A 27,690-nucleotide genomic window follows, 5' to 3' on the forward strand; every position below is an offset into this window, starting at 1 on the left:
AGTGGCTGATCTTGACAGGCATAAAGTCCTAATCATAAAGATGGCACTTTTTCATGAAAATCACCTGCAGACCTGATTGTTTCTCACCCCTATGTATGCTTATTGGGTGTTTGCTTGAATTTTTTATTTGTGAGGCTTTGTATTACAGAGTTCAAGTCCAAAACTTTGGTGCAGTCAAAATATACATTTTTTTTTTTACCATTCCACTGTGTTCGCTATTTTTTCTTTGTAAAGGTAACCTATATTGGATTCCTAAAAGAGAACATACAACATAATTTCTCTTGAACATTTACACATTGTGCAGACACTGTTAACCAAAGCGACTTAGTCTGCATTGCACTATATATCCATAAAGTGTATCCCATGGGATCGAACCCTCAATCTTGGCATTGTTAGCCCCATGCTCTAACCACTGAGCCAAATTATTGGGCTACAAAAATAAAGATTCCGTTCTGTGTATATTTGTATTATCTCAAATGTTGTTATCGATTAATGGATTTATATAATTGCATACATTAAAAGTTGTAAAAAAATTATAAAACACATAAAATGCTAAGACCAAAAACGAAGCCTTGTGCAATAACAGGAATGTTTTTCTGAACATTTTAGTATGGGTTTTATTGCATCATGTCATGTAGTTAATAAATTTAGATGGTTCATTGATGTAATGTTTTTCTAGAAATTAAGCCTTGTAAAGGGGATATATTAATGCAATATCTCTTGAGTAGGAGTGTATGTAGTGTTCTTATATCTTCATGGCTGTGATTGGGCCATAGGCACGAGGCCGCAGGTACTCAAACCATGCATCTGAATGCAAATTTAGACATCGCAGACTTGGACATCGCAGATTTAGTGGCGGAGTGATACAAACAGTCAGTGGAGCGGTTCAACCGTGATGATCCTGGGGGAACATCTCACGGCTATCAGCCAATCAGATTCCAGAACCAGAGAGAACTGATTTATAATTATGTCGATCTGAGTTAGTTTAGGCTCAAAATATAACAGGCGCAAAGAGCTTCATGGTATGTCAAACTAACTCTAGCAGGGTCTTTACTCTACAGTTGTCCAACCATCACAAGCTGGAGATGATGGTCTAGTGGGTTAAACCACTCAACTGGTAAATCAAAAAAAGGTTGCTGGTTCAATCCCAGCAGCCAGCACCAGTGTGTCCTTGAGCAAGACACTTTACTCCATGTTGCTCCAGGGGGATTGTCCATGTAATAAGTGCACTGTAAGTCGCTTTGGATAAAAGCGTCTGCTAAATGTAAATGTAAGCCTTGACTTTGTTATTTTGGAACAAGAGTCAGTCATGAGGTGATAAGACAATGACGTTTCCAAATGTCACATCCTAAATCCCACTTGTGCTAAAGTAACCCATGAGCGCACATCCAAACCATTACAACATTGATTTGTTATGCTTTCACTATATGTGTTCCGTACTGTCAGTTTAATAATGTTGTCTGGAATCATGTCTTGTCACTTCATACTACCTGCCTCCAGTTGACTTTTGAGATCTGGAGCCACAGCTGTCTGACACCTGTGATCTGTCAACCCACTTAAATCACACACACTTTGTCCATTATCACATACAACCCTGTGCTAAATAGAGGATGTGGAGACTTGTTTTCCCTGACTGCATTTCAGGTGATAGTGGGGAGACGGTGGTGTATAATCCATTAGGAACTCTGTAGCTCTATTATTTTGACTTGTGGAAGCAAATGAATCCTTTCATTATGTCCAATGTATTAATATCTCCCCTCACAAATTACTCATTTATCATTACCTCCTGTTATCAGTACCTCATTCTATCACATTAACTCTCTCTAGATCATTAACTTTTTCTCTTGCTCTACCAAACACACAACAGCAGAACTAGAGTCCACTGAAATTGAAAGGGGAAAGCATCATATTAACGTTTGCGAAGCAACAGGCAAGGAAATGCATATATTGCGTAATTTGCAAAAACCAGAGAAGGGAACTAGGCTTTCGTTTAGAAACCAGCTTGACCAGAAATACTCCTATGGTTAACCATTTTACTAACCAATGGTTAACCAATGTGGTGCCCAGTAAGCTCAACTTCTCAGCAGGTCTAACTAATGCTCTAAAGTTAAGTCTCAGTAGTCAAGCAAATCACAATTCGAAGTTCTAAAACTGCAGCAATTGCAAATGTAGTGTAGATACTGTTGCAGGAACCAGACAAAAGTCAGATAAACTTATGGAGCCAAGTTCTGAAGAAATGTGCTGTTAAAATATGACAGTGTGAGTTGAGTCAAGAGGGTGTTGGTAGAAAATAGATGAGGCAAGAGGTATAGATGATGTGAATCTTAAAGAATCTTGTGTTCAGGCTGCTGTTGTGAATGCGAATGAGTCAGCTGTCTTACAGATCTCTATCCATTGAAGGATTAGTATGGACAAAACACCCCTTGTGTGAAAAAGAGATTCGGTCAGGTGATATGATATCTCAATGCCAGAACATTTTGTCTTTAATTTGTTTCTGGCTGCAAGTGCAGAGATGTTTTAGCAGGAGAGTGGTGTTTGGAGTAAAACGCATGGGAGAAACCTTTTGTTTCAATTTATGAAGCTAAGGAGTTGTGTAACAAATGCAGGTGGGTTTGCTAGACATGAGGTGCAGTAAAATGTTCTTGACAGGACAAAGGCCTTCAATGATTTGCTGAGTTAGGGAGGAGGACATTCAATTTATTTTGTTGTGGTCAAGGTCAGCTGTTAATCTGACTCTATGTGATTCCAATCTTTTATAAAAAAATGAGTCAGTAAATTCACTATTTGATATATTTATTATGTTAGAATATTTCTTGATGTCTTAGGATAGGAACGCTTAAAATGCTTAACTTACATTAGAATAGAATAGAATAGAATAAAGAGCTTTATTGTCATCATGCAAGCACAACAAATTTGCAAGCATCAACTTTTGTTGGTGAAAATTTAAGTGAATTAAATACATTTAAGAGGAAAATGGGCAATATAAGATACAAACTAAAAGTACAAACAAAACAATGTATCCAAAATATTATAAAAAATATTTATTATAATGATTTTAGCATTGCTATTTATTTAAAAAAAAAGAGCTAAATACTCCAGGTCACAACTATCCGTAGTCATCGGCTTTACATGCCTCACCTATTGACAAGAGGGTGAGAAAATAATGACAAAATTTTAATTTTTGGGTGAACTATCCCTTTAACTCAGTGCTGAGACAGTATAGTGGGTCATCACACTTACAAGCTCAAAATCACAATTTATCGGCTTTGTTAATATTAACAGTAATAAGTACTGTGTACAAGAATTAGAAGAGCGGTGGGGACAGAGTAGATTTAGGGGAGCTAAAGAGGCATCTGAAGGTTAATTCAACAGCACTGAGTGCAGTTGCTTGCGTGTGTATATCACTGTCTGTTTGTGTGTAAATGTGGCCATGGCAGCTTCATTAAATGGTAAGCGGTAAAAATAGTCTCCGATGTGTGATCACACAGTGTGATGTTATGAGAGAACGGATTCTATGGTGCGAGTCTGTGAGAGTGAACCACAAGGAAAATTTAGAAATGTTTAAGGTTTCGGAGCCTTGGACAGAACAGGATGCCATCTTTAAGGGGCACACCGAAGGATCAGTGTGTCTGGTCATTGTGATCAAAACAGATCATGAAATTAGTTTTGACATATGGGAGCAGATGTTTTGATGCTTGATGCTCTAGGGGCCAATTTTTTTAATCCAAGTGAATCAAGAGTAGAGTTTGTCCGATATTAATTTATATATTGTTTTTATGATATATTTGCCTTTGATTGGAAAGGTAAGTGGAGAAAGGACAGGAAAGCATTGGATAGAGACAGGGTGTCGTGAACCTCAAGACAGAACCCAAGTGCAGACAGCCAAGTTAAACAAACAATTATTTTATTTAAATAAAAAACCCAAAATGGGGCAAACATGAACTCAGATCAGGTTTTAAACATAAACACGCCATGAGGGGCAAAGCAAAACAAGGTCCAAAATCACGGGGATAAAATTCACAAAGGCAAGGTATGAACATGGTGCAAGGACTAGGGATGTCTCTAAATCATCTAGACTCTAGAAGACCGCTCTAGATGGAAATGAACTCAGGTCGGGCATGCTGGCACGAAATGTCGCCACACTAACCACAGGCCTATCTGCGCTGACCCGATATGTGTTATCATGTGTTATCATTAAATCATATTTTTGATATGTAAATTCACTTTAAGGAAGAGTGCACCCAAAAATGAAATTTCTCTCTTCATTTAATCACCCTCAAGATGTTCCAAATCTGTATAAATTTCTTTGTTCTGAAAATCACAGAGAAAGATATTTGGAAGAATGCTTGTATCCAAAGAGTTCTTGTTCTGTTCATCACAACAAAGAAATTCATACACATTTGGAAAAACTTGAGGTGGAATAAATGATAACAGAAGTGTTATTTTTGGGTGAACTGTCCCTTTAATGTTTTGATAATAAAAGTAAATATGTTCATCTGTTAAATCAGCAGTTAAAGTATGCATGAACAAATGTTCAGTCATCCAGGAACACATAGTCACAAACATAAATAAAACAGTTTTGTGGGACATGTAAATTGTTCCACTTCAAATTGCAGTTTTATTTAATGCATCACAGACAAAGAAGCATCCAGCAGAATACAGATTGGGGGGTGGGGGTTGTAACTGTAGCATGTCTGTAGGACTGAACGGTACTGCAGCTTTTCTGAACTGATTACAATAGGTGAGCTCCTTTCAATCCAACCTTAGCCATGCAGTGGTACCTTCAGACACACAACACTCATAAGCACAAATACAAAATTAAAAAGGAAATTGAGAGCACCGAAACCCAGAGTGATTGCTTCTCATACTTCATATTTCATTACTTAAGCTGCATAAATCTTCTAATCAATAAACACAAACCTCTCTTGCTTGCTCTCTATCCACTTTGCACTTCCACCCACACAGAACAAAAATATTTCAATATGCAGCACAGGACACAAATGTTTTTTTAGCCTTTCTTATATAATAAGAAGCCACAGCTCTAGGGACATGCTAAACATAATATGTAATTGATGTTTAGTGCACCAAGAAATGTAACCTCTACAATTCTCCCACAACTGTGGATGCAGTGTAATAAAGCAAAGAAAAGAGTTTTTAATGATAACTCTAGAGTGCAATTTACAACACCATATGAAAGTATGAGCGTTTATGCTCTGAGAAAATTGTATAGCTTGTAGGTAGTTTTTCAGACCACGGGACAAATTAATCGAGTTCTTTACATTAACATTTGTTTCTTCGAAAATTGTTTTTGGAGAGATTTGTGTTCATTGATGGGAAAGTATTGAGATATTTCAAATTCCAAATAAGACGTGAGAGATAACCATGTTCTTTTTCTCACTTGGTAAATCTGAGAAGCATTTTTCCATGATTAGCATCACTCAATATATTGATCTCTTTCCACCACATCTCTCCATCATATTTCCTTTAATCTTAATCTACCTCATTCCTCAAGCACCATCCTCCCATCTTTCAGAGCTGTCACTTCATATTACCTCTTCTTTCTTTCTTTCTCACATTCCTGTTTAATGGTCAGACTATTTTGGGTTTCCAAGATAGATGTGAGAGACACACAGAGGCTGGGCGGAGGCCATGCTAGACTTGTATAGTGTCAAAAGCCTTCAATTTTTCTACTTTTTTTTTAATAAATGCAGGTTAGGTGAGGCTAACTATCCAAGTAGTTTTTTAAAATGGCAGGTAATTTGTTGGAATGAGATGTATATTGGAATGAGACTTTTCTATTCAGTTGGGCACTGTGTAGTTACTTTAGCTAGCTGTGGTAATAAAAATACGCTTTTTAAATTTAATATTTGTATTAAAATTAGATATGCTGTTGTAGTTGTATAGACCACTGTGAAAGATTTAAACACTGATCCAGAAGCACTTCCGGTTTCAGTTTTCAGTATTTTTGTTTTAATCTTTCATATTATTCAATCTTACAGATATTTGTTTAACAATTTAAATCAAGTATAAATATTCTGTATTTTGTTTAACAGTTTGTGTAGTGTTATAGAACTGAAGCAAGAAGTTCTTCTGGACCAACGTTAAACAAACATTTTTATATCACCCCAAGAGGTCTATAGATGCATATTCACTGCACGATTGCAGTAAATCTGTTTAGTTTCAATTTATTTTACGTGGCAGCTATGCAGACATTAGGAAATCTGATAAGGTCAGATTCTAGCCAGATCAGTAACCAGAATTTTGTGCTACACAATATTACTCTATAAAATGTAAAAAATGTTTTCCAAATCGAACGGGCGCTAATGCAAGACTAAAAACAGCCCTGTGTGTGGGTTGCAAAAGGGGACCTTCTATATTTAAGCTCGGCCATGGCAAACCATGAAAGAGAGGTGTACAAGAAAGGCTCTCTGAGTGGATACAACTGAGGGAGGGAGGAGAGAAAGAGAGAGAGAGAGAGAGAGAGAGAGAGAGTGCAGTAGTATCTCCTGTTTTATGCTGCAGGGATCTGTCCGGCAGCACAGAGCAGTCAGATACACCGCAGCGGACCACCAACTTCTTGCCACAACACAACACATTTGGCACGCTTACACTCCTTAACCAGAGACACAGAGGCGTAACCAGGAGAAGAATCGTGAAGAAAAAGGAAAGACACTCTTTTGTCTCCATGGACACTCAACTTCCTACAAGCACTTCTTAGTCTGTGTAGCACAGCAGCGGGTCCCTGCCATCCTTTTAATAATTCATCCTGTTGGTCTGCGAGCCGTGAGCCTGCAACGCTCACAAACTTTTCCTCCTTCAACTTTAACGTGGCAGCGGGCGGCTATTTCTGCAAGTCTTGTCACCAAGACCAAGAAGACAATACAGGTTGAAGCACCTTGTGAGTGTCTTGATTCTGCGAGTATGTGGGGGAGAATTGGAGAAAGGTGCATTGGTGTGTAAATATGTGTTTGTGTGTTTGGAAGAAGGGCATCGTGCTGTGAAATTGGACACTTTTATGACTCTTTTTGGACTTGGGACTTGAAACTGATTGAATGTGCCAAACAGAGGCGTTTTTGGAGATCGCAAGGAGGCTCGTATGGAACGTTGGTCTCATTTGTGAGATTCATTGGTGAAGGTACTGTTTGTGCTGTGTTCAGGGTGTTGTAGGGGCAGTCTGCACCCCCTCTCCTCAGATTCTCTTTGACCATGGCTGGCTGTGCCAGCCGCTGCAGACAGGGGGTGCTAAAGCTTATGCTGTCCCTTCAGAGACTCGTCTCAGGAACCCTCAGTAAAGGTAAGACACCTGCATTAAAAAAGCACAGATATATGAACATTTTGGTTTTTATTTTATTTTTTATTATTATTCATATATTTTTAAAGTAGCACCAAAGAGTTTTTTTCTAATTTCTTACTCTTTTATTGTAACATCCTTTATTTTTTCATAACCACACATTTCAAAATCCTGTAGAAATTCCCTCTTTTTCTAAGTTTCCTCTTAAAATTTTCTTCACATGACAGTCTGTTCTTTTTATTAAAGTGTTTACTTTGTTATCTCCCTTATCTCGTTTTACTTCTTGGGTATGATAGCACCGTGTCAGCAGAAAATGCACTGCATGGTTCGTCTCCATGCCGACCGTGCCCGTGGAGATGCTGAAATCAAGCAATGTCTGTTTATCTGTTGTTACCTTGCTCGAAGAGCCGGAACCTCACTGTGCACTGTTATGAACCCCACTATCTCCCGACACCTTCAATATATCTTCCTCACTCATAGGCACTCCTCCTATACACAGGGGAGCAGGTGGTTAATTTAAAGTGGATATTGAGGATTTGGAGTCTTTGTATAAAATCTACCACTCTTCCCAGATCATAGCAGAGTATTAAAGCTGCGAAACAAAGCTGTGACTCAAATACAATACAGTGTATGTTATATCTGTATACTTATACTACAAATGTAAAGCTTGTAAATATAAGTATATGAACGGGAAGATACAAAGTCTTTTCCCGAATAGAATAGAATTAGTGACTAGAGGGCTTCATCCACGAAACATGAAAGCAGAAAAGTTTGTGTACATTTCAAAGCGCTAATGCTCTGGGTAAATGGACTCCACTTAGAGTTGAGAATTAGTGTGAATTTCTAATCATTCCTCAGCCAACCAAGTGAGAATTTGAGGAAGAGAAAAAGAGAGTCTCCAGATGTCCATCATGGTTCTTCTGTATGACTGCACTTTACCTCTAATGGGTTGTTGGTGACCCTTTCCTGGACCCTTTTGCTGCACTCCCCTGTCACTCTGCTCTAAATATTATTTATGCACACATACACCACACAACAGAATTCATCAATTATGTTTTTTTTTTACTGTGGTCGCAAGGACAAATGGGTGTTGTAAACCATATTTATCTCCGCTTTGTCATATTTTGCATCCGTGTAACCTTTGTTTTTGACCTGAAAATGCTAACACATTTCAAGGAGCAGTTCACCTTCAAAATGAAAATTCTGTGATAATTTATTCACCTTCTTGTCATTTCAAACCTGTATGACTTTCTCTCTACTGCAGAGCACAAATTGAAGAAATATCTCTATGCCGCTAACACAAAATAAAATATTTAGGAAAATGTTGAAAACAGAACTGCTCAGCCCCCCATTCACATCTATTGTAGCCAATGCAAGTGAATGGAGGGCTATTAGCATCATTTTTCAAAATATCTTCTTTTGTGTTCTGCGGAAGAAAGTCATATTGGTTTGAAATGACAAGAGGGGGAGTAAATGATGAAGAATTTTCATGAAGGTGATCTACTACTTTCAGGATGAAATATGGTTGGTGGCAAATCCCCGATCAGAAGCTGTTACCGCTACCAAACGTGAGTGTAGGTCAGCTCAGCACATGTGGTAGTGTTCGTGCAGGGTGTGTGTGAAAATGTGAGGAAAAACTTGACTAGGCTGCTATTTTTTGCTAAGTTTCCAATACGATGAGCTTTAGGGAAAGGACAAAGAGCATTTGGCATTTGGCATTTTAAAAGAGCACCAGGTCGATCAATCCTTCCAACTTAAGTTGGCATGCCACACATTTTCCCTCTTCTCTGAAGAAGAGCTGCATGAACACACACTGCTTGATAGGAGTGGACATGGTGCATACAAGAGTTTCTGTGAGCCCGGGGATTTACAGAATCAATACTGATGCAGACTCATTTGGAATTTTGGACCAGGTTAAGTATAACAATTGGAAAAGTGCATGAAAGAGAACATGGGAGTTTCTTGGAACACAAAATGAGATATTTTGCAGAATAAAAAGTATCCGTACAAAAAATGGAAAGTGGCTAATGAGCTTAGTAATATATGATAGAAGTATCATGTGACTTGTATATATTGCACTAGATTATAAAAGGCATACAACGTTCTTTAAAAGCACAAGGTTTTTTTTGTGAGGAATATCATAAAATTCAAATAACGGAATATCTACCCTCTAGCTGATTTTCAGTCTGCTTTAGGAATTTCATCATTTGTCCTCTATAAAGGCTCACAGTATATAAGACAGTGTGATTTTTTTTGTAGTTTGACAGTGACTTTTTTTTTGTTTTGTTGTCTATGTGTTCCACAGAAGAACAAAAGTCAAATGAGTTTGGAATGACAGGAGAAAGAGTAAATAATGGCCAAATCCTATATTCCTAGATTTTCTGCATCTATAAAGCACAATATCTCCCATTTACTTAATTTAGGAATTATATCACTTCTGTAGGGCTGATGCAATCTTCACAGATTGCCCGAAGCTTGTAAAAGATTTTATTACAAAAAAATATGTTGCAAAGGTACATCCATTCGGGTTGAGAAACAGAATAAGCCACACAAAAAAATTATTCTTGATTCTGACACATCTTGCTGACTCAGTATATTAAAGTTGACCTTAGTAGTTTATCAGGTCCCCAGGTGTTGTGTTAAAGGTAGTTCACCCAAAAAGGAAAATCTGTTTTGCTTTTCAAAATCAATATACTTAATTTTTCATGAATCGTGCATGCGTGCGTGTTTGTGTGTGCAAATTGTTAAAGTCTCCATGTACTTTCATTGAGTGAGGAAAGGTGCAGTAAAAATGCAATGCCACTGAAGCTGTCAGCTCCAATATGTTTCACTGAAGAGTAAATAATGAAGATTTTTTTTTTTAATTTTGATAAACTAGAACATTTAATACATTTAAAAAAAATCTAAATTAAAGGATTCATGTCCAATATGTAAGTAAGTAAACAAACAGAATTACTTCAAATACCTTAAAGTCACTATGAAACGGAATTTGCTTTTCTACATCGTGATGAATATCCGAGTGAAACGCTTCTGAAATTAGAAACAAGTGTAGGGCGGGGCTTATTTTGCCCTTCCTTTTTGATTGGTTTGTTGTAAGTTGACCTGGAGGGGATGTCTGAAAAGGCCTGGCCATTGGACAGTCAGTATAGTCCTTCCTCTTTTTTGTTACTTACGTGGTGTGGTGAAGAGTTGTTGTTGAGAGGGAGAGAGGAGCTTAATGTTTTTATTAAAGATTACAAGTGGATATTATAATTAAATATATATATAAATAAATAATTTGTAAAAATCAAATCTAATTTTCCTGTTTGATTTCATGCTGACTTTACATGTATTCAAGTATTATTACAGATTCACCTAAGCTGCTATGTAACTTAAAAAAGTTTTGATTCTCCATACAATTTCAGCTTTTTGTCGGATACCATCTGTCTGTCAGTATTAAATGCCAATGCAATTTAACCCCCTCCCACACTCTCCCCCTCCTTCGCACTTCTGCCTCTTTTTCATTTTCTCTTCTGCCACTTGCTGGTATTTCAGCCATCTCTCTCCCCGAATCTTCTCTGTTTTCAGCACATTCTCTGTGGTTATGTTCTGGTTTAGCTGCGGCAACTGTGGAAGTGCCAAGCGTTTCTCTGTATCATCTTATGTAAATGTAACATTATGTGACACATTCGCAACATCCCAAATTTATTCAGGCCTGTTCGCATCTTCCTCCACCACCTCTGCCTCTTGTTCCCATTGAGCTGTAGATAATGTGTAAGTGTGTGCATGTGCGTGTGTGTGTGTGTGTGTGTGAGGGCCTGAGGCTCATAATCCTTGCGGCAATAACACAAGCAATGTCGGTCGAAACCCTCAAAGATATTTATTTGCATCTAATAGAAAAGTAATATAAAAGAAAGGAAGAAAAATAATTAAAGTATAGTTTGACATCTTCATATAATTGCCTCATGACCTTTTAAAAAGAAACCTTAATAAGCATGTTTGTATAAATGTCTGAGACTAAATCCGAGGTCTTTTGTGCTTGCATTTGCAATACCATATGTTCTTTAATGTAACATTTGCAGTGCAGTATAATTATACGATAACCTATAAAATATAATAAAAAACTATATACTTGGAAATCTGATGTGTGCTTAGATGCACAACTGTAATTAATAATAGATTCTTGTGTATTTTTGCCCATATTCTGCTGTGTGTCATATTTAGTTTATTCATTGCTCAAGCAACATTCATATTAAACACCTCAGTAAATCATTCTGGTTATTATCATAACTGACAGACTACCGCAGAACAGCTTCCTCTATCTTTCCAAGAACATGCACTGCATCAGTGTTTATACGTTTCCATAGTTACCCTTCTTAAGAGCGGCACATTAATTGACTTGAATGGAGAGATAAGATGGAGCTAGGAGAGGTCATAAAAGAGCAGTTCAGCAAGTGCTTCGTCCACAGAGTCCACCAGACTGCGGCATCTCTAAGGTTAGTTGCTCTTTCAGTGAGTTTTAGAAAGCAGCGGCACATGCGCGTTACCACACGTGAGGGCATTCAGAGCTTCTGGAGGTTAACGCACGCTCATTCGCACACACTTGGACGCACTTGTTTCGAAACACCTGGACTGAGCTCTCTCTAGAGATGTCTTTCTCTCTGTTCAATGTCCCCTATACCCTTTTTATTTGCACAACAGAACACACACATTTATCTTTGCCCAATGGTGCCTGGCCATGCACGGCTTGGTGCCATAATGGTGATATGCTTTGGATGGCTGCTTGCTGGCAAAGAGTGTATGTCCACAAATTTGATGCTCAGATATTTTCAATACCTTTCAATGTATTTTCACCCATTTAACTGCCCATCTGGCAATAATTTGAATGGCTTACGAAGCAATATTTAAAAACAATAGTACACCTGTCCGCACTGAACTGTTTGAGGTATTATGGATGTCAATGGAAAACAGCGTGTGACAAATTATGTGCCCTATGTTGAATGCTTGAGGTAAGGGATATGTCAGAGACATACTGTGTTATTACTCTCTCTCCTATGCAGAATGTATTTAAAGGGATAGTTCACCCAGAAATAAAAATTCTCTTATCATTTACTCACCCCTTTTGTTATGTATGACACAAAAGAAGATATTGTAAAGAACGTGGGAAATAAAACTTTTTTTAGTGCCCCAAAATTGTTTGATTACAGACATTCCTCCAAATATCTTTCTTTGTGTTTAGCAGAACAACAAAATTTTTACGAGTCTGAAACAACTGGAAAGTGGATAAATGATGACATCATTTTCATTTTGGGTGAACTATCCCTTCAAACGCATACTAGGTTACTCTAACCTATGGTATCTTACATTACCTCTTTCCTCTGCTCTTTTTCTCTCCCTCACTCTCTCTCCTTTTAACAGCAGATCGAAGCTGACAGTGCACGTCTCCACTTTTAATTTTTAAATCGCTCGTCCCGTTTTACGTAATCTACTTCCTCCTGCAGTTTATTTTTATCTGCAGCATCCCCATCCATCTTTTTGCTTTTTCTTGTGACATTTTATATTCTCTCTCTCCCTTTTCCTTTCACTGCTCTCTCGTCCATTGTTGTTTCACCTCTGTTTCTCTTCTGTCAAATGCTTGTTGACCCAAAGCATGGCACTTTGCAACGGGTCGATCTTGCACTGCTTATACCAGCCAGCTTTACTGAGATGGTCAGCTCAGATTTGCTCAACGAAGAGTTTATTAGCACTGCATTTCTGAAACAAATGCAAAAAATTAGTTTAATTTTTGACCTGCCAGAGCATGGGTATCCTTATGCAGAGAACATATATAGTTTCTAACACATTAACTGTCAATATATATATATATATATATATATATACGTACATTATTTAATATTGATTTTAAAATATGTAGAATAATGTATTTTAATATATTACAATATATTGAATAATAGCACTTCTGCTTTAAATATATTGAAAAATACAAGAACTTAGTAATTAGAACTTAGAACTTCGTTCAATATACAAATATATATCACTTAATATATTACATTTTCCAGTATATTCCCATATATTTTTCTTAGTATCGTATTGGTTGTATCTTATTATATTAATTGGTTATTTCATGTTGATAAAAACACTATTTGTGCAACAATTCAAGTTGCATTGGTTGTACAAGCAAAACAGAACAAACATTATTTAATGTCTATGGCATAACATCAAAACACTGCTTCACTTTTATTTTAGACACAGTGTTATGTTTTAGGATTCTAAGAAAGATAAGTCAACGGTTTCATGTCTGTTCTAAGGTTGTGCTGAAGCAAACTGGTTTCCATGGAGATGAATGTGGTACATGGTATTTTAAGGAACGCTCTAATAAACAGTATATATTGATTGTTCTTCCCACATATAAATCTGATTTAAATGTTTTTTAACATGTGAGTGTTTTTCAAACTCATCTGCTGAGACGCTAAAGATATCCATTTGTATTCAGATTTTATGTATGAGAAATAATCTTGTGAAAACATGCTGATTCTGATCTGAGATTTCTGACAATGGTCTCTGTTCATGCAGTCATTGTTAAGGAATATTTGGATTATGCAGAAATCTCATGACATGTGATTTAGATAACAGAGATGATGGCATTACCGCTTCAATGTTCACAGATGTTGATAAAAGTTTCCTTGCAAAACATGTCTTTGCTCCTGCACAGGAGGATGATCTCAGTCTGTACCCAGCAGTTAGATGTGAAATGCTGCCCCCTTCTGGTGTTTCTGCTGTCTCACAAATTCCATCTGCTCACATTTATAACAGCTCCCATAAGGCCATATGTAAAACCGAGAGAGTTAGAGATAGAGAGAGAGATATTGTTTTTTTAGTTCGTTTCAATAGCAGCTGATTGAATGTCACATGGCCCCTTTACAAAAACCTGCCTTCCTGTTTGGTGATTGACAGCCTGCCTGGCTAACTGTTACAGCACATCCCATCTACAAAACCAAATGACATGTTAACCGGAGGTGCAGAATGATTGACAGACAAGCCATCGACACTTGCGGGATGTGGGACGAATACATTATGTATTTCAGCGATTTCTTTATGTGGTTGACGCATACCTGTCGCTTAAAATAGCTGTCATTGTGTCGAGAAGAAAGAAGGAAATTAAGAAGTAAAGAAAGAAAGAAAGATTGATCATTTATTGACCCTCAAGTCATTTAAAACCTTTATGACTCTTTCTGTAGAACACAAAAGAAGATATTTTGAGAAATTTTGTGTCAATACAATTGAAGTCAATGGGGGTCAGTGTTGTTTAAAATGTTTACAGTATACAGTATTCTTTAAAATATCTTATTTTGTGTTCTGCAAAGAAACTTCATTCTTGTCTGAAATGAGAGTGAATAATTAATGAATTTTCATTTTGAGAAAACTATCCATCATGTTTTGGGAAAGGGTTATTGGTCATCACAAGAGGGCAGTATATGCCTAATGCAACACCACAGATGGTCCTACATACAGCTCTAAAAAAAAAGGTGCTTAAAAAGTTCTTCACAGCGATGCCATAAATGAACCATTTTTGGTTCCACAAGAACAATTCAGTCAAAGGTTCTTTAGAGAACCATCTCTTTCTTACCTTTTCATAATCTAAAGAACCTTTTTATGTCACAAAAAATCTTTTGAGAAACATAAAGGTTCTTCGGATGTGAAAGGTTCTTTATTGAACCATGTAGACAAAAAAGTCCTTCTATGACATCAAAGAACATTTTGAAGCATCTTTATTTTTAAGAGTGTACAGTAAATGATTTAATGCTTGTGTGTGCATTAACGGCTATGAGAATATGATTTGATATTCTCAACATATTCTATAACTCAACATATTGCCTATTGGCAGAAATTAGCTTTTCACAGAAAAACTGTTTAAACTATGACAGCAGTGAAAATCCTGAGAGATTGATTTTAGATGTGAATACATATCCAGGTTTTGACTTGATTAAACATGACCACGAGTTCGTGCTATGGTTTTTTTGTCACACAGTAAAGAACTCATAAAACTCACACTCATGCATACAGCTATGTTCTTCTAAAGTCCACCAAAATAGTGTTTTAGTTGACAGCAGGTCTGAAGCAGTACCTCGCTGTGAACTGTACATTTACTGTATGTGGAGGCTGATGATTTTCTCCGGCCTGTAACTCACACACTGTGATGTACAGCTGTTACTGTCGGCTGCGTGACACATTAACTTCGAAAACACTGTGTAATGAGATGCCGAGCCTCGAGATAAAAAATGTCATGCTGGCCTGCAGTTTTTTCCTTTTTATTATTTGTTCTACTTGTTAACAATACAGTCAGGAGTGCAGCATGAAGATATAGCTGCAGTTCAGTTCCCCAGAGGAGAATTTGATTGCTCTGAGGTTATTATTTTATAGCTGAGGAGACTCAAGGAAATTGTCAATTCTTTAATTTAAGTATCAACTTAAATGTCTCAGATGTTACTTAGATGGTGAGATTCCTCAGGAGCTTTAAAAATGGATGGAAATTAGATCTTTATTGACATACAGTAAGAGTATGAAGCTATGTAATGAATGTAATAGCATCAAGATTCGTTCAGTGTTGGAAGAATTGAATGAGAAATGTTTGAGTTCGTGTTGACATTTCTGACTTTTCTGTGCGGACTTGATAAAATGTTGATGAGAGGAGATATGTGTGAGTTACTGTATTTATTAAAGGAAAAACAATTGAAAACCATGTCTTAAAGGTCTTATATATATATATATATATATATATATATATATATATATATATATATATATATAGAGATAGAGAGAGAGAGAGAGAGAGAGAGAGATAGAGATAGAGATAGAGATAGAGATAGAGATAGAGATAGAGAGAGAGAGAGAGAGAGAGAGAGATGGTCACATGATCCCAGCAAAAATGTCCCCGTGAGATGACCTGGCCCACCAAATTAAAAAGCTTTTATTAGGATACTGAAGCCCCCGGATCCTCTGCACCAGTTATTTTCTCTGACACCAGCAACAGAGATATGAATGCATGGTGGAAATGGGGATGCTGAGATAAAGGATTAAGGTAAAGACAGAGATGGGTAGATGAAAGGACAGGGAATGTTGTGCGAGCACATTTTTGAGGACACTTGGCTGTGTTTCAGCAATCAGTACTTGTCAGAACAAAAGAATTTGATAAAGGAGGAGCTCTCCCTCGCTGTCCATAAACTCAGCTAGTGTATCTCTTGTTACTTTCCATGTTCTTTGTTAAAGTGCAGTCTAAAAGTCAGAGACTAGAAGTGAAGATGGTTTTGTTTGGGAATTTTCTGATTTAATATTTTTTTTATTTAAAATAATCATTACCGTGCTTTACAATTAACCAGCAATAAATGAGTAGTTTACGGAGGCAAAGTCATAGTGAATGGTTCATTAATACCGAGAATTGGACATTTAAATAAAGTGTGACCAAATTTGGTACTATTGTATACTTGATTTCTGCCCAAAAAAAAAACAGCATTACTGAGTGAATAGCAGGGGCGCAACTCTGGTCTGACAGGTGGGGGGACCAAAACTGAGTGTTGTGAAAAGTCCATTTTAATATCAGTAGGTCAAATAGGTTACAATTGTAATTTGCAATACACTATGAAAATAAAATAATAACAATATATTATAACTTTTTATTAAAGTTAATAAAGTTCATATGGGGTGTGAACGCACAATAAACACATTCATCTGCAGCGCCGTAAATGCTGATCTTGCATCAGAAGCCAGACTTTGAACTTGACCTTGTGCAAACAGAAAGTGTCATAGATGTGATGTGGCACTTGCCCGTGAAGGTGTGATCAGCTGCTGCAAACTAACAGATTATGCCCTACACCTACTCCTAAAGCCCTACACCTACTCCTAAAGTTCGGCAAATTGCAGTTTCGAGCTCAGGTATACGAAAACAAAGCTATTACCAACGCACTTTACCCCACTTTACTCCCCCACTTTTTTCTCCTGGTGTTCAAATTGTTGTTGCTCTTACACTTTCTCTGTTCCACTCAAAAAACTGGTGAGCGGGGCTATTGTATTGTGACAGTGGAGAAAGGTCAAATTAAAAAAAGATTACCCATTTCAAAGTATATGGAATGTCTCCATTGCTTTAACAGCAGTGCGTAGCATATAATGTGGCAAAAACATATTTGAAACATCTGTTTATATTTTACTACACCCCTGATGATCAAAAAATATCAATCTATGTACAAGTTTTCTGTTTAATGATGTCCTATTTTTGTGTTGGGGAAAAAGAATGCATGATTTTGAGAGACAGCATACTTTGTAGGATTTCTGTATATTAGAACGTGCACAACAAATTGAAAAGAGATTTAAAGAACACAAAATAGTTACTTTTTTCATTTTCATATGCCCATTTATAATAAATAGGACTGTTATGTTGAAAACTATGCGTTATAAACACAAAATATACTTCACATGGGACCTATCATGAAAACCTTTTCCAAACACATTTGCATGAACTTGCCTGTAAGAAATTTGATGTTTCAAGAGAATTTTGCATAGTCAATGTCACAATTGTGCTTATTATATTCCTTTGAATATGATCCAAAGGATCATATTCCTTTGTTAGGTTGCTTTGTTTTCATTTGTTCAAATCCCTGAATCGTTGTGTTTATTTTCAAGGTTTAAATAAGATTTTGAATCTTAGATTTTCAAAGTGCTCTTAGACTTTTGGACCACATTTCACATCTTCCTCCAAATAGAATGATGAATCACAGAGCAGAAGAGAGATTTGTAAAGAGATCAAATGCGCAGAGCTTAATCCACACAATTCATCCTCAGATCATCCTCCTCTAAGCCACCCCCCACAACCACCAACGCATGCTTTAGCTCTGTTTTGTGCTTATGCGGTAGTGAATTTCACGGCTCAATTACTTGATGCTCTTAAAGCTCTGTTTTCTATTGCCCGAACACTTGTGTTTTAATTGTTGAATGTTATTGAATCTCTGTTCCCTCTGGGAACAAGTCAATATGGAGAGTTGCAGTGAGAGAAGTCGATGTTTAATTGGCCCAGATAGATAAGACTCCTTCTACCATGTTGAAGAGGATGAAAGCCAGCGCTTTGGATAAAGTGATTATTTTAATCCTCAAACTGTGATACTCTGACCACTGAGAACATAACCCCATGTATCTGGGTTACAAATCCAATGGACCAGTCCAAATGTTATACTTTCTACTGCATCAGCATTCTACATCAGCATTCTGAATCAAATTCATGTTTGAACTCCATTAAATTTGATATGGTTAAGAAAAAAAACAAGGAGTGTACAAAGGTTATTATAGTTTACTAAAACTTTTAAAGTTTTGTTGATTGAAATTAAGTAAAAATAGGCCTGACGTTGTATGAAAACATAACTAAATAAACTAACTAAGTATGTCCCCTTAGCAATAATGTAAAATATATTTAAATTGAAGAAGCATAATTAGTCACTAAAAATAAATAAAAAATAAACCAGTGCTTAAACTGACATAAGAATAAATGAATAAGCCAATATAGCTGAATAAAAACAAATAAATTATAAAATAACAAAGGCACATAACAAAATGGCTATAAATATGATAAAAAGTAAGATGAAACTTGAAAAATTATAAAGAAAAACATCTTAAATGTAAAAAAAAGATTTTTTACATAATTTTTAAATACTGTAAAAATTAAACAAATTACAGAATTAAACAGCAAATATACAAGATGGGTGTAAAAATTGTACTGGTGCAGTGCACAATAAAATCTAAAATCAAAACTTTAATAATTCTGAAATAAACGATTTTGATAAAGTGTTGTTTTTTGAACGTTGTACATGTGGCACTATTTTGGTTTTGAATTATGTGAGCATTACGCGGGAATATCTGTTTCTCTGGCAAATAGCATATGTTGTTCAAAGAAACCTGTTGAAAAACCAAACGCTATTATTTGTTGGTATAGTTCAACTAAAATAAACATTTTCATAATTTATTCACGCATGTGTGATTCCAAACTTTTATGACTTTCTTCTGCAGAACACAAAGAAGATATTTTGAAGAATGTTGGTAACCAAACAACCCCCACTGATTTACATTGTATGGACACGAAAACCACTGACACATTTCTCAAAATATCTTCTTTTATGCTCTGGAGAACAAAGAATCATATACAGGTAGGGATGGGAATTGATAAGAATTTAACGATTCCGATTCCATTATCGATATTGCTTATCGATCCGATTCCTTGTCGATTCTCTTATCGATTCTCATTGGGTGAGGGAATAAGTACAAATTTGTTTGTTTGTATTAACTCGCTTTAATATCTGATAAGAACACAGCACATACTCAGAGTATACACAAATTATGTGTAGCAACCTCAGAACAAACCTAAAAGTAGGCTACAAAGTAAAGTCCAGGGACCTATAGAATTTTTCACATTCATCATTGGTCCAGACAAAAAAAAAACTGCCATGAGATACTCTGATGGCTGTCATCATCATCATCTAAATTTGATTGACAATGACAATGGAGATTATTATTCATATAGTAAAAGTTTACAGAATGAAATGGCGCTCACATTTACTAAATAGAGAAGTTACCTTCGGCATTAATAGCATATGACGTCTCGTTAGCTCCACTGCTGCTTGACTCACTTGTTGTTGCTCTGTCGCTAAGTAGTAGTGTATCAAACACGCGACAGTCATGCAAATGAATTGCGTGCTGTGTGGCCAAATGTTTCTGCATATTGGAGGTAGTTCCCCCCTTTGCCGAAATTAAACTTTTAAAGTTGTTGCAAATGAACTTTTCAAGTGAAATATAACCACGCTTTAGATCGCTTCTGCCTCGATGACATGTTTGCTGCGTAACCAAAACAATGCAGCGCGTGTGTGACGTCATGATGATGACACATTTGCAACGAGCGGAACCGATAAGCGGAATCGTTAAGCAGGTACGCTAACGGTTCAAAGGAATCGATTCACTGGGCACCGGTTCTAAAGAAGAACCGGTTCTCGGTTCCCATCCCTATATACAGGTTTAGAACGACATGAGGGCAAATTTCCATTTTAGATGAACTTTGCCTGTAATGTTTGGGATTCGGATATGATGAATACCTCAAAATCGCAGAATGGCAATAGAAGAATCGACAAACACCTACTTGACTTAGTTTCTTTTCAAACACTGTTGAAAACTACATACCTTAACACTATCACCCACTCATGACTCATTCTGCAATTCTAAAAGTGCCCCGTTGTTCCACCAATATTTGAACTTCTCGCTATGCTGTCGCTCTCTCTCTTGCTCTTGCTCTTGGTCTATTTCTCTTACTCACACTCTCTCTCTCTCTCTCTCTCTCTCTCTCTCAGCCCACATTTAAAGCTCAGAATATGATGAGCAGCCTTCAGAGTCCACATGATAGACAGTCAGAGTGAGTTGGAAACTCAGAGACAGCTTGAGTTAGATAACCAGCAACGCATGGAGTAAAAGGGTGTGTGGGGAGATCAAAGGATAAATAGGGAAAACTAGGCACTCAGATTTTTTCCAACGTGAGAAAGTAAGTAAGGTGAAAAGTGAAGAACTCTACTGAGGATGGGTGTGGTGTTTGGGACCTTCTCTATGCACACCAAACAGGTCTTCAGGACAGGTAGGATCCTATAAACATATATAGAAAGATATTTGTTATTTTTCTGTCTGTGAGAGAGATATAAATATAAACAAGATAGACTGAGTACAGATTTTATTTCACGACTGAAATTCTTTTTAATATTTATTAGATTTTTTTGGTTTGTTAGTTGGTTGGTTTTGTGTATATCCTTGTTTATTGGTCATTATTGCACCGTTCACACTCTTCTTCTTCTTGCGTAGTTCAAATTTAACTGTGTGTGTGTGTATTTCCGACCTAGATAACCTCGAAACTGCAGCAAAACAAGTCCTTAGATGTAATATAAAACTTTTGAAAAAGAAAAAACCCTTTTAGGGATGTCTTTAAAACCAAAAAAGGTTCATAAGAAGGTTAACAATGCTGCAGTTACTTGCAAAATATTGTACTTCAAAGTCTTAGTGAGAGTCCGTGTAGAAACTACAATTAATCTTAGATATCCAGATAAATGTGATTGTCTGCGTGTGAAAGATGAAATGAATGTGTTTGCATTTTCTGACTCGTGCTCCACAGAAGGCATTATGCCATGTGAATAAGTATCACATGGCAATTTATTCCAAAATTATTACCATATAATGCCGAGAGCATGTTTTTGTAGGTTTGGAAAAACGTAACGATCAGGCTGCAAGTACATGATAAGAATATGCATAAAAGATGAGATATAGAAGGTTTGTTTGTGATCATTTAAGCCTGAAGGTTAATTACTCTACTGTAAACAGCATGCAAATGAACCGTTCGCTATTTACTGCAGATGCGTTGTGCCTTGGTTTAGAAATGCCGAAACCATTTTTCGAAAATGCAGTTTCAACATCAACACCTCTGGGCTCACATGGAAGAGCATGTGTTTTTACTCACTCATAAGAGAAATAGAGAGAGACACACACTGTATACTGTACACACACACTGAAGACCTGAAGAGTGATTATGGAACCTTGGGGATTAGGCAGTTCTGGGCAGAAGAGAAGAAAGCTTGTTTGAAGTCTTCGCTAAAATCCCCAGGATTTACTGGAGATGCTTGTGAGTTTACATCTGAGGACACAAACTGTCTGTCGGCTTTGGCACCAGACCCGACAGAAACTTCTGCTGGGGATCTGAATGTGCTGCTTCAGTTCTCTGTGTGCATGAGGATAAAATTCAGAGGTTGACAACCAGTGATTTCAGTTTAAATATGCCATTGCTCTAGTTGAATAAATGTTATACATCAAGCAATGCAACTATACTGTGACTTAGTATATATTTACCAATCCTTACGTTTAGGTACGTTTACCAAAACCCTATTACGCCTGTAAGCATGATCATATGTCCCCGGTAGCATCTCAGTGATAGCAAGTTTCTGACTGTTATTCACACCATTGAATGTTTTTAAGGGAAAACCAATCATCGGCAGCCATCTTCCCAATGCGTTAGCAGTTTGGATGAGGCGCCTGCAAGGGAAAGTCCTACACAGACACCTCTGAGTGAGAAAAGAGGCTTACACCTGCCTGCATGGAATTAACACATGCACGATATTTTATGTATCCGTGTTTCTCTTCCATAGACGAGTGCCAAAGCAAAAAACAAACAGAAAACATATAACAAGAATAAACAATGATATTATACAGTATGTGTCTATCCGGCCGTCCGTCCATCCATCAGTCCATCCCTCTATTCCTTCATCCATCCATCTATCTGTCCATCCCGCTAGCCTATCTATCATCCATCTATCCAATCACCTATCTGTTCATCCTTCTTTTTATCATCCATCCCTCATCTGTGTGTCTTTCCGTCCGCCCCCGTATCCATCCCTCTTTCCATCTACCTGTCCATCCATCCATCCATATTTCTGTCCATCCCTCTATGTATCTGTTATCACTCTATTCATTCATCTATCTGTTCATCCTTTTTTCTATCATCCATCCATCATCTATCTTTCTGTCCCTCTTTCCGTCTACCCATCCATCTGTCTATTCTTCCATCTATATATCCATCCATCTTTCTGTCCATCTCTCTATCCATCTATCTGTCCATCACTGTATGTATCTATCATCCCTCTATCATTCATCTATCTGTTCATTCTTCTTTCTATCATTTATCCCTCATCTATCTTTCTGTCCATCCCTCTATCCACCCATCCACCCCTCTTTCCATCTACCTGTCCATCTGTCCGTTCATCCCTCCCTCCATCCAGCCATTTGTCTATACATCCATCCATCTTTCTGTCTATAACTCTATGTATCTCTTATCCATTTATTCATTCATCTATCTGTTCATCTATTTTTCTATCATCCATCCGATCCCTCATCTATCTTTCTGTCTGTCCCTCTATCCATCCATCAGTCTGTCCCTCTATCTATCCGTCCATCTATCTATATGGACTACAAAAATGTTTTGGAAGATTCTGCAATGACCTCAGGCTTGGACATCATAACTTCTGGGCACAGTGTTAGAGAGATAACGCCCAGGGTTCTAATGATGCAGTGCACACATCTATCCCGAGATCAAGGATATCTCTGAATATTTGGCAAGTTTTTCAGGTCAGCACTGCAGGGTTTGCATAATACGAAGCGTTGATATTTGATATTATGTAATTACTCATCATTAGCTTCAAATTCGTTCCACACTCCCATCCCAAAGCTTGTCTGATGTGTCATCTTTTTTGTAATATTACGTAATAAGGGGGCAAGCCTGGTGTTTTGAAACCTGGTGTTTTGAAACCCAACAGCGATGTCTTTTCATCTGCAGTTTCTCTGTGAGAGTTTTCTCTATATTATCTTTCTGTTATTCCTTGTTTCTGCTTGCGTCACTTTAAATGGAATTTTTAGGGTTAGACCCCCAGAAATGAAGGTGAATATGAAACAAACAAAAGGAGGATATACAGTACAGTACATAGACTAACAAACAATGACGCACATTTCTAGTGTGTTACTCAGAATTAGATTACTTCAAAGATTACCCGATCCATAAAAAAATTGTATCATTGACTCACAAAATACGCACACGCACGAAAAAGAACAGTGTATGATGCAACGACTCATTTGATGCATCTCAGTGTGTTAAATTTTATGCGTGGATTATTTTAGGGAAGCAATTTTCATCCGAAAAATCTATCTGGCTTTCTCTTTGGGGTCACTTGGCCAGTATTGGAAAAATCCTAAAACAGTTTATACATGTGCATGTGTTAACATGAAAATGTCAAAAGGGTCAAATTTAGAGGTAGAAAATGGAAAATATTATTAGTACAATAAAAAATAAATCAGTAGAAAGTTCCCACTCTGTGTGGCTGCGTGCGAGAGAGATAGAGAGAGAGAGAGAGATAGAGAGAGAGAGAGAGAGTGAGCAGAAGGGTGTAAAAAAAGTCATCATCCGTAATGCCACATTCTGGCAGTGTGAAAAATAGAAATTCCATATGGAAGATATCCACTTGCTGTGTGATTCCTCGAGAGGCAGACTGGGAAAGAGATGAGCATTTATTTTTCACACACTTCCTACTGCTTCCCATCACAACGAGCAATTCCTGACACTGAATAACAAACGGGACCTAGCAGAACCACCAACAGCGCGGGAGCAAGGCAGAAGAGAAGGAGAGAGACAGGGGAAACTGAGGAGAGAGAGAGAAATTTGTGGGAGGGGCATCAAGGAAGGAACCATATGCTTTTAGCAAGAATAATCCAGCTCCTTCTCATCTATTCACAAATGAAAGAAGAGTGCAGAAAGAAACAACAGTGGGTTTCTCAGAAAAGCTCTTGAAGAAAGGAGAACAGCAATAGACAGACTGGTGGACTCAACACGTATTAGTTTATACACGCTTGTCTCCGCCGTGACAACATGGGAGCAGTTGTGGGCACACTGACTTTGCAGACAAGACAAAGACAGAGACGACCTACCAGAGGTATGTTAACAGATGAGAGATTGAGAGAGATTGTGTAATCTGGTTTAGAAAGGGAAATTACAATTGACTCTATTGAATATTTTATTTATAATGCAATAGAGAGAGTGTGAAACATACAGAGTTTTGAACTCAAACTAAACCAGAACAGCAACATTAAACATGCTCAAAGAAAAGAAAGACAATGTTAAACTAATAAACTGGGAAAACCAAACAGAAGCGACGTTGAGATGCAGATTACAAAATATATCCAGCACACGAGCAGCACATCACTCTCCTCTGTTTACAAATGATGCTTTAACCTCACTCCTCGCTGATAAACATCGACATCTTTGTGTGCGTGGCATTTTGGTACGTGAGCAGGTGTTTTAACACTCTGCTCACATATCAGCCCTCTTCCTGTTCACATGCGCCGTGGTGTAGTTGTCATGGAGACAGCTTTGTCAAGGTTGATAGAACAGATGATGGGATGTTATCATAGACGTGGCAGCAGGGGCACAAATAATATACAGCAGTGCTCTTCATCAGCATGGCTGGATCGCACAAGGTTTAACCCAAATTGCATGGGTAAACTAGTGAAATGCAATGCACAGCATCCACAGAGGCGTTAATAATTCATCCATCTGTTCATTTATCCCTGCGACCATCTAAAAAGGTCCTTGTAAGCTTTGATATTTTGCAACAACAAAAAATTGATACACACTATGCAAAAGATACTTTTAAAAGCAAATCTGAAGAATCCTCTTTTTGCACATCTGCCTTGCCTTGATCAAATTTGTGGAAATATTTTTCCAGACCCAATTTATAATGACCTTGAGCTATTTTTATTATTATAGTGAAATAAGCATTTATTATTATTATGATTTATTCTGTCCAATAAAAGTGTTCTGTAGATATGGGTACAAGAAATGTTCCTATATTCCACCGAACATACATTTACAGCAAGCTTTAACCAACATGTTCTGTTTATGTTGTTTATCATTTATTATGTTAATACATTTTGGCAGACGTTTTGGCAGGATCTAAAGCGACCTGAACACTGACTTTCAAGTAAAAATTGTAAAAAAAGAATAATTTAAATATTTTTTATGTAATGCAATATATTAGATTATATACTGTATATATTCCATTAAAGAGGCTTATATATATATTGGAACCAAGTGCTTGTATTTTTCAATATACAAAAAGTGGCAATTCCTATATACAGTAGAAAATATATTTTCTTTGCATAAAGGAAGCTATACATTCGATCAGGTATGTGCGTTCCGTGGGACTCAAACCCATAACCTTTTGTAATGCTAATGCAATGCTATATCAATTGAGATACAGGAACATGTTATGAAAGATATTATGATATATTTTTGCATGAACAGTTCCTTTAAATTCTAACACAAAATAGTTTGAATGAATTTAAATTCAGTGACAATAATGAACTCCCATCTGTCAGATGCTCTGCTATTCCACCATTTCAAGCCAAGCAGTTTACCACGTGACAAATGCTTTGGGACATCAGGCTCCAAGCAAAAGCTTCTCCATTCAAAGATCAGTGATCCACAACCTATGACTGCTCTGATTTGCCTTTGGTTGTCAGGGGGCAGTAACTGTGCCACAGTCATAATGAAAGAGGAGCTTCGAGCTGCAGAAACAAGTGATTATCAGTGCCTATAGAGCAGCTGCTCATAAATATTCATTTCCTGCCATTTAACTGTTTGCACATTCTTTCTTCTGACATCTCAAGTTCTCAACCTATAGAGCTGTCACATCACAGTTGTCTGTCTAGAACAGCTCCCTGTGGTAGAATGCGGGCGCGCAAATTACCTGTTTATGTATTAGTGTTACACCACGTGTTGGCATCTAATGTCTTTGATTGAAGTTCTTAGTGAAGTGCAGTGGTTCCCAAACCACATAGTCTCCACATAGATTTTCATTGTACTGACACAAAACCAGGAAGGCATTTCTCAAAATATCTTCATTTGTGTTTCAGAAAAGAAAGAGTCATATACAGAGTTTAAACGGCATGTGTGTGAATAAATCACAAATTTTTTTCTTTCTTTTTTTCTTTTTTTTTCTATTAACTAACCTTACAATTCAGGGCTTCTCAACCTTTTTTGTTGAAAAAAAGGCCCCCTATTGTATTGAACAATATTCAAAGCCCCCCCTCTCACTCACAAAACCAAAATTTCTACCATATAAAATATTTTAAAGCTTAAAATTAACTAGAACTTTTTTATAAACGAAAAAAATTGTCAAATTAGAAGATTTTTTTATGTATTTCAATGCTAATTTAGTCTAATTTAAAAATTTTGCTCACCTTGAGGGCCCCTTGAAAGTTAACCGGGCCCCTCCAACGCCACCTATATCCAACACCCCCCCCCCAACAACTGCTCTAAATGAAATAACAAAGAACTATATATACAAATGAAGAATAACTAAACAGTCAAATTTGTTAACACTTCAGTATAGGGAGCAATTTTCACTATTAACCAGTTATTATTAACATGACAATTATTTGCATATTGGCTGTTCATTAGTAGGCTACTTATAAAGCACATATTCTGCATGACCATACTCTACATCCCTAATGCTACACAATACCTAAAATTTAAAACTACCTTACTGACTACTAAGCCACATTATTTCATGAATTATAAAAAGGATGTTGTAACACGGAAAACAGTTAGAGATGGATGATCTTTTAACTTGTCTCTTCTCTGTGTTGGGAGAATCACTCTAATGGCACTAATAACTACTTCAGTGTTTGATGTGGGTTTATTTTAGAGTGTTCCTGCTGCTGCTGTTTTTATGCTGTTGGTCACTGTTTTAAGCCTTTAATGGAAAGAATCAGTTTGCAGTTTCATGCTGTGCTCTGTTTCTCCTCTAAAATAT

General features: G+C 37.0%; 1 protein-coding gene across 2 annotated transcripts in view; it reads left to right on the forward strand.

Annotated features, from left to right (window-relative positions):
- Positions 1-6,547: 6,547 nt before the first annotated feature.
- Positions 6,548-27,690, forward strand: part of kcnip1b (Kv channel interacting protein 1 b) — a 29,001-nt gene continuing 7,858 nt past the window's right edge. Inside the window, exon 1 of one of the 2 annotated variants that reach the window (XM_056737363.1) lies at positions 6,548-7,294. In XM_056737363.1, the coding sequence (XP_056593341.1) occupies positions 7,207-7,294 (88 nt within the window). In that variant the 5' untranslated portion in view covers positions 6,548-7,206. Of the gene's footprint in view, positions 7,295-24,290; positions 24,808-27,690 lie in introns of those variants that run through there. The other variant, XM_056737364.1, reaches the window with a different exon arrangement.

This window comes from Triplophysa dalaica, chromosome 22 (assembly GCF_015846415.1).
Source record: "Triplophysa dalaica isolate WHDGS20190420 chromosome 22, ASM1584641v1, whole genome shotgun sequence".
NCBI lineage: Eukaryota > Metazoa > Chordata > Actinopteri > Cypriniformes > Nemacheilidae > Triplophysa > Triplophysa dalaica.